General features: G+C 49.2%; 1 protein-coding gene across 7 annotated transcripts in view; it reads right to left on the reverse strand.

The window, feature by feature from the left end:
• PMS1 (PMS1 homolog 1, mismatch repair system component) overlaps positions 1 to 14,499 on the reverse strand; it is a 115,213-nt gene that overhangs the window by 87,230 nt on the left and 13,484 nt on the right. For all 7 annotated transcript variants that reach the window (XR_011364560.1, XR_011364561.1, XM_069983522.1 and 4 more), the window contains exons 2-3: positions 13,808 to 13,953; positions 8,844 to 9,026 (exon numbers count right to left, since the gene is read on the reverse strand). Coding sequence is in view for 5 of the 7 variants with exons in the window: in XM_069983522.1 (XP_069839623.1) it covers positions 8,844 to 9,026; positions 13,808 to 13,939 (315 nt within the window). In the remaining 2 variants the exon portion in view is untranslated. The remainder of the gene's footprint in view (positions 1 to 8,843; positions 9,027 to 13,807; positions 13,954 to 14,499) is intronic.

A 14,499-nucleotide genomic window follows, 5' to 3' on the forward strand; every position in this document is an offset into this window, starting at 1 on the left:
AACGCTGCGGGTGGTCCGGTGTAATGGGATTAACGCAGCGACACATCGGGAGAGGAAAGTAGTCTGGTTTAAACTGAAGGGGTTATCGTTGAGAGTGCTAGTTAAAGTTCCGCCATGAGGGATCCTGCACACGAGGTAAATCACAGTCCTGTATATCACTGAAGACCTTAAAAGGCTGCAGCGCCTTTGTGAGATGATGTCGCTGTATCTTCTCCATTCCAATGGGTTAGTTTGCAGTCTCTGAGAAATTGAAGGCCAGCATCCACATCTGGTAGCAAGGTAGAGCCAGATTCATGATGGACCACAAGTCCACCCGATTTCCCCCATCTATATGGTATCCCATGTTTCCTCAAGGGAGCGGTAACTGAGGAAAACTGCCTCCGTGCGGCCAGGGTGAGGGCAGAAAGATCTGGGAAGACCAAGACGTGGGCATACCTGTGAGATGTTGCAGTCTGTTTCCTAGTGACTGCTAGAAATTGATTCTTAACATGAAGATGGCATAGTCTTACAATAACATCCCTTGGAGCCTCTGGGGGAATATAATCAGGCTTAGGAACACGGTGTGCCCAGTCAATAAGAATCTTGTCCTTCTTGAAAGATGGTATCATATGCTCAATAAATCCCCTGGTGAAATCAGACAGTTCAGAGGATAAGATTGATTCAGGGATGCCTCTCAGTTTGAGATTTTGATCTCTGGTACGATTGTCCAGTGTGGCTAAAGTCTGTTTAAGAGTAGATAATTCAGATTCCAGTAGGTGGTGAGATATCAGCAATGAGTTATGTTCAGTTATAACGGAGGATAATGTGTCTTCGGGGCATTTAATCCTTTCTGTGGCTAATCGTACGGAGTCCGAAATTGCTAAAATAGCGCGGTCTAAGTCTGCCCGAATAGAATTCCGAAGGGCTAACAGCATCTTTCTCAATGAAGGCATAATAGAAGGGTCCGACTCACAAAGCATGTCGTCCAGAGGATCATGTATTACTGATGCAGGTGACCTTCGTGCCTGGGGCAATGTAGTAATTACCGTCCTCTGTCTGACTTTCTGAGGGTTAACATCGGGAGAGGAAGTAAGTGTAGGGCAGGAAGATGCGTTCAGATCATCTGAAAAAATTGCCGGCAAGCATAAGTCAGATAATGATTGTTGGTGGTTGTCATCTCCAAGCGGTGAAAAAGGAGGCATCGGGAAGGGGGCGGCATATGGTGATAAAGAAGAATACTGCCGCTGCTGCTGCTTTGACAAGCCTAAATCTGTCTGGTTAGCGTTAGTACCAGCTCCCCTCCGTTTCCGATTCCTCTTCTTTGGACGAGAGGGGGTTGATTGCTCACCCGATAAGTGCCTCTGTTGGCGAGCCGATGCGTCGGATGTCGGAGGAGCTTGCCGCGCTGCCCCGTTATCAGAGAAGAGTCGGTCCCATTGCTTGTTCAGATAGGTGCCGGCGCCATCTTGCTGTATTCTGGCCGACGGCAAGGATAAGAGAAACCGCAGTTTGGCGGCCGCAGAAGCTCTCCTCGAGGTCGTCATCGTTGCTGGGGAAGAGCCGGAGGGATCGGGTGTCCCCCAAGATGTAGATGAAGTCTAGGATTGCTGTAATATCGCTGCTTGTTTGTCCGATGTGCAGGAGCTCCGGAGGTACGCGACTGCTCCCTTCAGCGGCAAACCACGCCCCCAAGTTTAACCCCTTAAGGACGGCTGACGTACATATACACCACCGCCGCCACACAGTGACCGGGTAAACATGGCTGCTATTTTTGATAGCAGGCCATCTGTGCTTGTAGTCCGGGTGGGTGATTTCCTCCCCCCAGGCCGACGATCGCTGTCATTGGCTGGTTAGTATAAACCAGCTGATGACAGTTGAACACTGTATTTCCAGGCTTCGGTGACCTGGCAACCCGGAAAGTAATGGTGACTGGTGCTGTCTGACACAGCAATAATCATCATTCAGACCATGGACCCCTTAGCCATGGTGCCCCCCCAGCCCCCCCGAATGCCGTGATTGATCGGTTGGGACCATCCGACCAATCACTGCAATACGGGGTTAACCCAAAAATCATCCCTCAGTTAACTGTGGTGTGCAAAGCAGGTGTGCTGCCACCATACTTACCTGATCCAGGTGTGCAGAGCCGGGGATAGCCACCGGAGACAAGCTGCTGCAGGTCCTGCTTCGGGTCCTGGTCCTCTTCAGCCGGATTCGACTACACTGATCAGCAGCTTTGGGGAGTGAAAATAGTGCGTGTTCCCCCCCCCCCACACACACACACACTTTTTTTTACTTTACAAATTTTATATATATATATATATATATATATTTATTTATTTACTTACTTATAAATAAATATAAAGTTTCAAACTACACTACACATTTACATTCCCCATATAAAAATGGCCCACCAGGTGTTTTCGGCAAAGGAGGCATATGCTCTTATTGCCTCCGACACCAAAACAGCCAGTGAGGATGAATGGGGGTATCCGTCTTTCCTCCATTCATCCTCATCATCACCATCCACTGATGATGAATACCCACGTAGGCGTCCCAGGAGGACGCCTCGGGCTGCCCCCCAGACATGCATTCCCCTCCCTATCCCAGCCCCCCAGACAGGTGTCTCCATCCCGCCCCCCCCAGACAGGTGACCCCATCTGGACCCTAGCCCCCCAAAATTATGAGCCCCAGATTCCTGGCTTTGTAGCACGAGCAGGAATCAAAATTGACCCCTCAGGCTTCACAGAAATAGACTTTTTCAAGCTCTATTTCTGTGATGACCCTATGAATTTGATGGTGGCGCAAACAAACTTGTAAGGGCACCAATTTATAGCCCAGAACCCCTCCTCTTCTTTTGCTAGGCCCATTGCGTGGACCCCTGTTGATGCAACCGAAATGAGAAAATTTTGGGGGCTCCTGCTGCACATAGGCCTAATAAAAAAAAAAAAAACAGTTTGGCATTACTGGAGTGGGGATATTATATACATATATGTATATATAATACCCCACTTTATAGTATGGCCATGGGACGGGTACAATTCAAAACCATCCAAAAATTCTTTCATTATAATGACAATGCAAGTTGCCTCCCGTGAGATGATCCTGCATATTACCGCCTGTACAAAGTACGGCCAGTCAGATAATTTCGCATCCAAATTTGCTGAGATGTATATCCCAGAGAAATACATCTCAGTAGATGAGTACCTCCTCACCTTTAAAGGAAGGCTTCTTTTCTGCCAGTACCTTCCCAATAGGAGATTGCGGTATAGCGTGAAATTATACAAACTCTGTGAGAGTGCCTCAGAGTACACTTACAGATTTAGAGTATATGAGGGTAGGGACACCCAAATCCAGCCCCCAGAATGCCCCCCCATCCTCGGAGTTAGTGGGAAGATCGTTAGGGAACTGATCTTCCCACTGCTGGATAAAGGTTATCACCTGTATGTTAATAACTTTTATACCAGTATCCCCCTGTTCCGTTCCCCTGCTGCTCGAGCTACTGTAGCTTGCGGCACAATTCTGAAAAATCAAAGAGGCCTCCCAAGTTATCCAGTAAGACAACTGATGCCAAGGGGTGAGAGCAAGGCCTATGCGTGTGAAAATATGTTGTTGGTCAAATATAAGGACAAACGTGATGTCCTTATTTTGACCACAATTCACAGGAATAGCACCACCCCTGTCCCTGCCCGTGGCGCACAAACCTGATTGTGTTCTAGACTACAATCAGTATATGGTAGGAGCTGATCTCTCAGATCAAGTCCTCAAACCATATAACGCCACGAGAAAAACCAGAACGTGGTACAAAAGGGTGGCCGTACACCTGTTCCAAACAGCGCTGTACAATGCTTTTGTGCTGTACCGATGTGTCGGCTACCCGGAGAAATACCTTCATCTCCGGGAAGTAGTAATAAAAGCCCTAATATTCGGCAGGCATGGAGAGGGCCCAGGCGCTTCTGGATATGAAGGACCCCATATAGTACAGGGACATCATTTTCCAGCTGAAGTCCCCCACACTGGAAAAAAGGGGAGATCCCAAAAGAAGTGCAGAGTGTGCCACAAAAGGGGGATCAGGAAGGACACCACTTACCAGTGTGACACCTGTCCTGATCACCCCGGCTTCTGCATAAAGGATTGCTTCAAGGCGTACCACACGTAAATTTTCTAAATTCTTTCCCTAATTTCTATTTCAGGGGTCACGTTGATCCAGGGATTATTCTGATTGCCATTATGGAGTCGGGAAGGAATTTTTTCCCTGTGATAAGGCTACTGTCGTCTGCCTCACGAGGGTTTACCTTTCTCTCGATCAACACAGGCTAAATTTGATGGACTTCTGTCCTTTTCAACCTTAAAAACTAATTGGCATAATATCCCCTACAAGAATCGGAGCTCCACACACAGTATAATGCCCTGAAAATGACCCAACACTGTATTAAGAGCCCCAATACATACAGTAGTTACCTTATAACTAGAGATGAGCAAACCTGGGGCATGCTCGAGTCGATCCGAACCCGAATGTTCAGCATTTGATTAGCGGTGGCTGTTGAAGTTGGATAAAGCCCTAAGGCTATGTGGAAAACATTGATATAGTCATTGGCTGTATCCATGTTTTCCAGACAACCTTAGAGCTTTATCCAAATTCAGCAGCCCCAGCTAATCAAATGCCGAAAGTTCGAGTTCGGAACGACTCGAACCCGGTTCGTTCATCTCTACTTATAACCTTATAAAGATATCATCAATGATACCATTACATAATACCGCCACACCATGACCACTATTACTACAGACCCTATAAGAGAGTGCAATTACATCCAGTGACTCACAGGAGGCGTCTTCTCTGATCAGAGTGTTTCACCTTTTCTTTCGCTCCATCCAGCGTGGGCCACCATGATGTCTCCCACGGCTGTGAATCTTCTCTCCAGAATCTGCCAGAGAAACATTTTAGGCTCCAAAACATACAGTAACAAGGTCCCCTGTACCCCTATACAGTAGTTACCCCCCTATGAACCCCTATATAGTAGTTACCCCCTCTGTGCCCCTATTTAGTAGTTACACCACTCTGTGCTCCCACTTAATAATTAGGTATGCTCTGTGCCCCAATATAGTAGTACGGTCCCTATATAATAAAGGCACCTCTGTGCAGCCCCAATGTTAGTATAGCCCCCTGTGTGCTGCCCCCAGTAGTATAGACCCCCTGTGTGCTGCACCCAGTAGTATAGAAAGCTGTGTGCTGCCCCCAGTAGTATATAGACCCCTGTGTGCTGCCCCCAGTACTATAGACCACTAGGTGCTGCCCCCAGTAGTATATAGACCCCCTGTGTGCTGCCCCAGTAGTATATAGACCCCATTGTGCTGCCCCCAGTAGTATATAGACCCCCTGTGCGCTGCCCCCAGTAGTATATAGACCACTAGGTGCGGCCCCCAGTAGTATATAGACCCCTTGTGTGCTGCCCCTAGTACTTTAGACCACTAGGTGCTGCCCACAGTAGTATATAGCCCCCTCTGTGCTCCCCTAGTTATATATATCCCCCAGTAGTATATATACCCCCTGTGCACCCCCCAGTAGTATATACATATCCCCTGTGCTCCCCCGAGTAGTATATATATCCCCTGTGTGCCCCCAGTATGCTTTCCCAGTTATATATATCCCCTGTGCACCCCCCAATTATATATATATCCCGTGTGCCCCCCAAGTATTTTATAGCCCCCATGTGTGGTCCCCGTTATATATACCTCCCTGTGCACCCCCAGTTATATATACCCCAGTGCACCCCCCAGTTGTATATGTATCCCCTGTGCGCCCCCAGTAGTATATAGCCCCCTCTGCGCTCCCCCAGTTATATATACCCCCTGTGCACCCCCCAGTTATATATACCCCCCTATGTGCTCCCCGTTATATATATACACCATGTGTGCCCCCTCCAATTATATATACCCCCTGAGCGTGCCATCCCCCCCCAGTAGTGTATAGGGCACCCCTAGTAGTATAGACCCCCGCTGTGTGCTGCCCCCGTTATATAGAACCCCTTTGTGCTCCCCCTTCCTGGCCTCCCATATAGCAAATTACAAAAAAAAAACTGGTATACTCACCTGGGTCCGCGCGTTCCTCTTCTCTTCACATTACCCCTGTGGCCGCAGGCAGTGCTTTGCCTGAGGTCACAAGAGGCCGCCGTCCCCTCTCGCGATGCCGGCGCTGAGTGACGTCACTCAGTGCCGATACCACTACAGGAGAGCGGCCTCTTGTGACCGCAGGTAAAGCACTGCCTGCAGCCACAAGGATGACTGACAGGGAGGGAGCCAATGGCTCCCGACCTGTCAGTGACGCTGCTGCTGCCTGTACCTATGAGCGCTCGTAGCTACAGTGCAGAGCGCGGGGGGGGGGGGGGGGGGGGGGGAGGGAGGACCTGCAGGGGGCGCCATGCATGGGTAACCTTACCTATCCCGATGGCGCCCCCTTGGCAGGCTGGTGGCCGGAGCCCTGTGCGACCGCACTGGTCGCACAGAGCAAAGGCCGGCCCTGCTCAGAGTGGGCCCCTTTAACCAGTGGGCCCGGTGCACGTGCACCATGTGCCCTCTGGTTAAAGCGGCCCTGGTTTGCCATATTGCACTTACAAAGCTTCTGTGCTGCCAGGACAGTGGAAAGCCCCCACAAGTGACCCCATACTGAAAACTACACCCCTTAAGGAATCTATCAAGGGGTGCAGCAGGGATATGTACCCCTTGGTGATGGGCACATTTATGCTGTGAAAATGAAAAAAAAAAAAAATTTTATCATTTCATCTTCACAGCACATGTTCTACACATGTGCCTGTCACCAGTGGGGTCCACTTGCTCACTGCATCCCTTGTTATATTCCTTGAAGGGTGTAGTTTTCAGAATGTGGTCACTTGTGGGGGGTTCCCACTGTCCTGGCAGCACAGGAGCTTCGTAAATGCGACATGGCCTCCATCCTCCATTTTAGTCTCTAAATGGCGCTTTGTGCCTTTGGTGGCTTGCCCTGTGCCCATATGGCACATTATGTCCACATGTGGGGTATTTTCATACTCAGGGGAAATTACCCTACACGTTTTGTGTTTTTTTTCTCTTTTAACCCCTTGTGGAAATGAAAAAAAAAAATCAAGACTAGACCAACATTTAGTGTAAAAAAAAAATAAAAAAATTATGGAATATGTGGAACAATGTGGCGTGAAAATGAAATATAACATTTTTTACACTATAATGTGTAAAGCAATTTCCCCTGAGCCCGTAAATACCCCACATGTGGACATAAAGTGCCTTGTGGGTGCAGGGCAAGCCTACGAAGGAGCTCCATTTGGATTTTGGAGGCTGGATTTGGCTAGAATGGATGATAAATGCCATGTCGCATTTGCAAAGCCCACGTGCTGCCAAGACAGTGAAAACCCCCCACAAGTGACCCCATTCTGGAAACTACACCCCTCAAGGAATCTAACAAGGGGTGCAGTAAAGATATGGACCCCTGATGACGGGCACAGTTGTGCCGTGAAAGTGAAAAAATAAAGTTTTTCACTTTCGCGTCACATTGTTCCACATTTGTGCCCATCACCAGTGGGGTCCATATGCTCCCCGCACCCCTTGTTAGATTCCTTGAGGGGTGTAGTTTCCAGAATGGGGTCACTTGTGTGGGGGTTCCACTGTCTTGGCAGCACGAGGGCTTTGTAAATGACACATGGCCCTTGAAATCCATTCCAGTGAAATCCAGCTTCCAAAAGCCAATTGGCGCTCCTTCCCTTTGGAGACTCGTCCTGGGCCCGCTTGGCATTTAATGTCCACATGTGAGGTATTTCCATACTCGGGAGAAACTGCACTACACGTTTTGTGTTTTTTTTTTCCTTTTATCTCTTTGTGAAAATTGAAGGCTAAAACAATGACAATGTTTTAGTGTAAAAAAAATTTTTTTGCCCTTTTCACGCCACATTGTTCTGAAAATCTGTGAAGCACCTGTGGGGTCCAAATATTCAACGCACCCCTTTTTACATTCCTTGAGGGGTGTAGTTTTCTAAATCGTGTCCCTTTAGGGGTGTTTATGTTTTGGCACCCCAGAGGCTCTGCCAACCTGAAGTGGTACAGTCAAAAATGACCAAATATAACAAAGGCGTTGAAATTCACTAGGCGCTCCTTTATATCTGAGGCTTGTGGTTGTATCAAATATTTTATTAATAACACTTTTTTTTTCTTTTACACTTATACTAGAAGCCCCCCTGGGGGACTTCCAGTATAAGTACTCTGATCTCTCATACAGATCTATGCAGCATAGATCGATGAGATAGGCACATTGATTGCTTCCGGTTGCAGCTGGAAGCAAATCGAGTGCCGAGCTGGGGTCAGCGCAATTACGGCGCAGACCCCGGTCGGGGTAAGATGTGTGGATCGCTTCTCCATGACAACATCCCGGAGGAGCGATCCACCCCACTAGACACCAGGGAATGGCTGCATCAAGTAATCGGATGCAGCTGTCAACTTTGACAGCTGCATCCGATTACTTTATTAGCGGTCACGGCGATCGGACCTTGCCCGCTAATAGCCGCGGTACCGGGCTACGAGCGGCACCCGGGACCGCGGCGGTTTAGAGCGTGGCCACTGCGCGCCTAGGGGTTAAAGAGGATGTACCTGATGGTACATCCTCTTTATATACACTTATAATTAAATATACTTTTTCTTTTAGAAAAAGCTCTGACCACCACAATTCTCCAAAAGATGCATCACAACTTCTTGCCCCCGGTTTCTAATTTTCTGGAACCTCTGGTATATACTAAGGAGGGAGGAATCACTTTCCTTATAAATACAGCAGTCTCATGCTAGAAAATAACATAGAAACTGAATTTTAATAACAAATTCGCACAACTTACCTCAGCGATAGAGCAGATTGAACCCAAGGCTTCACCACGAAAGCCATATGTTTGCAAGGTTTCTAAATCTTCATGGCTGGATATTTTAGATGTATAATGCTTAATACCCATAACAGATGTGTCTGCTGCTTTAACACCAATCCCATTATCTCGGACCTCAATCTTATCAAAGCCAAAGTTGTCCTAGAAGTAACAAGAAAAAAATGTTATGGAGCAAAAAAATATACAGTTGTTCTCAAAAGTTTACATACCCCGGCAGAATTATTGTCCTTTTTCAGAGAATTTGAATGATAGCACAAAAACTTTTTTTCATCTTGTGGTTATTGGTTGGGTGGGCCACTTGTCTGCTTTATATTCTCCTCCCCCCGCCCATCCAGGAAGCAGAAAACACTGCCTGTGTGATCCACTAGTCTTCGCTCTACCTCACTCCTTGGAGACAGAGGACACGTGATGTCTGGCTCATGTTTGCTTGGTATAGGGTAGAGGAAACTGTTATCTTAGAAGGCATCTTTTAAATATTTTAATGAAACCAGGTAGAGCAATTTTTAGAAAGAGTCAGTTTGGTTCTACAGAGAATATTATAAAAGTCAGCAATGTTTGTGCACAACAGGGATATCATTGGGCACTTCCACTGCATGTAGGACATTTTCCCTGGAAAGCTGGGAGCAGAAGTTTAATAATAAAGTAATACTTACCTTTTACGCAATCCATGATGTCCTCCCTGCTCACCGCAGCCATCACTGAAGCTTCTGAGCCCATCGGTGCAGTGACAGGCCACTCAGCCAATCACTGGTCACAACACTGTTCTGTCTTAGGCAACAATTGGCTGAGTGGCCTTTAACCTCAGAGACAGCCTCAGAAGCTTCAGTGGTGGCTGCGGCGAGCGACAGAGGTTAAGAGGACAGTTAAGAGGACACTGGGGAGCATGGACATGTAAGTATTACTCTATTATTTTATATATACACAGTAATGATGTCTGTGCAGCCCTTGCTACTCGATAATTGAGCAGTGTATGGGCTTGGTAAGTGAGAACCGTTCTTGCACATCGTCGCTCGCTTACAGTGCAGTGAGTTGGGTATTGTAATATGGCCTTTAAAAGAGGACACTTAAAAACTTGCTTCAGACCACAGAATGAATAGGAGAGATTATGTCCTACCAGTTGGGAAAGTATATCACCCCCAAGCAGGCCTGCATTTAGAGTTCATGCTGCCCTAGGCACTTTGCATGCAGAGGCGCCCCCCCCCCCCCCCCCACGTTGCTGTACATGCATGGTATATACCCTGGCACTTGGGTGCCGCTCTCCTTGATGCCCGCTGTTCTCATCAAACAGACGTGATGGAGGGAGGAAGGAGGCCGGGGACGTCTTAGTTTGGGGACCGGTTCTGTCCAGTGTTGGACTGGGGTACCTGGAGCCCACCAATATAGAACCAGTGAGACACGACATGCTGACCCCGCTCCTTTCCTGAATTCATCTGTATCTGTGACAAATCTCAGAACACCCTCCATTTATACAGCTCTCAGGGTATGCTGGGAGTTGTAGTCTCTGAGAGGATAACCCTGAAATAAATCACTGTGTGCAGAGTCTTCTGGTGGCTGCAATCTGTGGGTGACAACCATCAGCCCTGAAGGTCCAGCAACACATCTGTCTACAGCGGCAGCTATCAGAGGATTGTACTACTGTACTACAACTCCCAGCATATGCTGAGGGCTGCAGACTGTCAGTACATGCTGGGAGTTGTAGTGCCTGCAGCTGTTGTAGTTGGGTCCTAGGTGCATTATACACTGGATGCTTTGTGGCATATAAGAATAAAGAGATCTGTGGGGGCTCAGTATATAGAAGTGACCCCAGAACAGCACTAATAGGGGATAGAACAAAAACATTTCCCCTATATCTTATTAGTGATGTTCTGGAGTCACTTCCCTGCACTGAGCCCCCACAGATCTATGTATTCTGATATGCCACAAAGCATCCAGTGTATGATGCACCTAGGACCCAACTACAGCAGCTGCAGGCACTACAACTCCCAGCAAATCCTGAGGGCTGCAGACTGTTCTGGGAGTTGTAGTGCCTGCAGCTGTTGTAGATGGGTCCTGGAGGCATTGTGGGAGATCAGAATACATAGATCTGTGGGGGCTCAGTGCAGGGAAGTGACCCCAGAACATCACTAATAGGGGATAGGGGGAGATGTTTTTGTTCTATCCCCTATTAGTGATGTTCTGGGGTCACTTCCCTACACCGAGCCCCCACTGATCTCTGTATTCTGATCTCCCACAAAGCATCTAGTGTATCATGCACCTATGACTCAACAACAGCTGCAGGCACTACAACTCCCAGCATTTACTGACAGTCTACAGCCCTCAGGATATGCTGGGAGCTGTAGTGCCTGCAGCTCTTGTAGTTGGGTCCTAGTTTAAAAGTTTGCGCTAGTGTACTGTAGTGACCGCGGGGCTGTGTCAGTACACTACCGCAAACAATACACTGACCCATTGAGACCCCAATGGTACACAGGCTCTGCACACTATAGAAGTGATTACAGTGCAGTGCAGTTACTAATGACTCACAGGTGACGTCTTCTCAAATTGCCGTCGCTCACTTTTTGCTTTCTTCTCCATATGGCGCAGCATCATGAAGGCTGGGGTCAGGGGAGACGCTGAGGGTTAGGTGGAGAGGCTGGGGGGGCAGGGGAGAGTCTGGGGGGCAGGGGAGAGGCTGAGGGTTAGGGGGAGAGGCTGGAGGACAGGGGAGAGGCTGAGGGTTAGGGGGAGAGGCTGAGGGTTAGGGGGAGAGGCTGGAGGACAGGGGAGAGGCTGAGGGTTAGGGGGAGAGGGTTAGGGGGAGAGGCTGGAGGGCAGGGAAGAGGCTGAGGGTTAGGGGGAGAGGCTAAGGGTTAGGGGGAGAGGCTGGGGGGCAGGTGGAGAGGCTGGGGGGCAGGGGAGAGGCTGGGGGGCAGGGGAGAGGCTGGGGGTTAGGTGGAGAGGCTGGGGGGCAGGGGAGAGGCTGGGGGTTAGGTGGAGAGGCTGGGGGGCAGGGGAGAGGCTGGGGGGCAGGGGGAGAGGCTGGGGGGCAGGGGAGAGGCTGGGGGTTAGGTGGAGAGGCTGGGGGGCAGGGGAGAGGCTGGGGGGCAGGGGGAGAGGCTGGGGGGCAGGGGAGAGGCTGGGGGTTGGGTGGAGAGGCTGGGGGTTAGGGGGAGAGGCTGGGGGTTAGGTGGAGAGGCTGGGGGGCAGGGGAGAGGCTGGGGGTTGGGTGGAGAGGCTGGGGGTTGGGTGGAGAGGCTGGGGGTTAGGTGGAGAGGCTGGGGGGCAGGGGGAGAGGCTGGGGGGCAGGGGGAGAGGCTGGGGGGCAGGGGAGAGGCTGGGGGTTGGGTGGAGAGGCTGGGGGGCAGGGGAGAGGCTGGGGGGCAGGGGAGAGGCTGGGGGTAGGGGAGAGGCTGGGGGTAGGGGAGAGGCTGGGGGTAGGGGAGAGGCTGGGGGCAGGGGAAAGGCTGGGGGTTAGGTAGAGAGGTTGGGGGGGCAGGTAGAGGCTGGGGGCAGGGGAGAGGCTGGGGGTTAGGTAGAGAGGCTGGGGGGCAGGTAGAGGCTGGGGGTAGGGGGAGCGGCCAGAAGCAGGATGGGCAGGCAGGCTGGTTCCCTCCCCCCATGCAGGTCCGAGGTCCGGGGTCCAGGGTGCGGGGTCCGGGGCCGAGCTTCCGGCACACACAGCTTGACAGAGGCCGGAAGCTCACAGCTGCAGCCCCGCGGTCCCGGATCTTCTCTCCTGTTCGGCGATGACGTCACATCACGTGAGCGCCGCCGAGCAGGAGAGAAGATCGTGCATCGCGGGGCTGCAGCTGTGAGCTTCCGGCCTCTGTCAAGCTGTGTGTGCCGGAAGCTCGGCCCCGGAATCGGGACCTCGGACCTCGGCGCTGCATAGGGGGAGGGAGCCAGCCTGCCTGCTGCCCATCCTGCTCCTGCTCCCGGACGCTCCCCCTCCCCCCCTCCCCCCCGGCGCGAACTAGGCACCCGTGGGCCGGTGCCTACAAAGATTTTTTTTTTTTTTTTAAATAATAAAAAAAAGTGTTCCCTGCAGGTGCCGCCCCCCGCAGGGCGCCGCCCTAGGCACCGGACCACGGGTGCCTAGTGACAAATACGGCCCTGCCCCCAAGATAGCTTCCTGAAACAGAAGTCATGTTCCGGAGTTGGCTAATGTCAGGACCATAAGTGACCTATAGGTTAATGTGTACAGAATATTACGGTCTACAGTAACCAGTATGCGCATGAATGCAGGAACACAACTTGGATCAGCAAGGCAAGAGCCACTCACCCAGCCAGACAGCAGGGGGAAGCAGCATTGGTAACGGATGCATTGACATCATACTGCGTGTGCTACATACATGTTCTCCTGGGGGGAAAAGTGTGACTGGCAATTTTCTGGGAAAAGGTGCCTCATCCAGGATCCCTATCTGCTAGACAGGAAACCTGAACTAAGGTGTGGAGAGGTGTGTAATTTTCATCTTCATAGGTTATGGTTGAATAGGCAAACAATAGAACAACTACATAGCAGGTCAGCACTTCCACTATAAAAACAGCCTTTATTAAAGATACATTAAAAATGTATAAGTGAACATCCATATAGAGAGACAAAAACAACACAAATGTGACTCGTTTCTGGCCCCTCGTAGATCACTTTCTATGAGCAAGGGCCTCCAGGCTAGAAACGCATCAGATGTGGTGTTTTTGTTTCTCTATATGGATGTTATTTATGAATTTTTAATAAAGGCTGTTTTTACAGTGGAAGTGCTGACCTGCTTCATCTGTATTCTATTGCATCTACCATCTGGGAAATCTTTTGGTCCTGCACTAACCAGCTGGCTTTTTTTCTATACATTTTAAGAGGCAAACAATGCTTCATTATTTTAGGGAAAACTCACATTTTTTACTATACAGACATTACACAAAACTACACAGATTCAAACTAAATTACCTACCAGCTTCACTTCAATATTTGTAGCAAATGCATCTAACGAATTTTCCACAAGCTCTTTTACAACACTGACCACCGCTGTTATCACTTGGGAGCTAGATAGGAGACGAATTGTGGATGAAGGCAACTGGTGCATCTTGAACAGCAGAACTACAAGGCAAAGGCAGAAAATTTAGGCCAAATACTTTTATTGGAAAAGTAGTATAAATGTTGAAAAGGGCAGTCTTACAAAAAAAACAAAAAAAAAAACAAAAAACTTTTGATACGTCATAGAAATATGACAGAAGTTTATAATCAGTTGGGGCCTGAGAGACCCTGACCACTCAGAAGAACAGGTTAGAAGAACACACTTAGCACACTCTCTTCTGGCTCCATGTCACATAACCGAGATGAATGCATAATTTCAATCTATGGGGCCACTCAGCACACCTCTCCCAGTCGGTTCTACTGATCAGGGTCCCACAAAAACATTTGATGTGTCTCAGTGACTTTTTAGAAGTTTTTATTCATGTTTTTATATTTTCAACAACAACAAAAAAAGACTATACATACAGTTCCTGTAAGGAGAATACAACACTTTGGAAAAGTCATAGCTTTGTGTATTTATTTAGGATCTTTGACCAACTTTAGCCCTTTTACACACTCTGTTCATGCACTGGAGAAATATAGCTTTCAGCCGGTATATGACATTTGCCG

This window comes from Dendropsophus ebraccatus, chromosome 9 (assembly GCF_027789765.1).
Source record: "Dendropsophus ebraccatus isolate aDenEbr1 chromosome 9, aDenEbr1.pat, whole genome shotgun sequence".
NCBI lineage: Eukaryota > Metazoa > Chordata > Amphibia > Anura > Hylidae > Dendropsophus > Dendropsophus ebraccatus.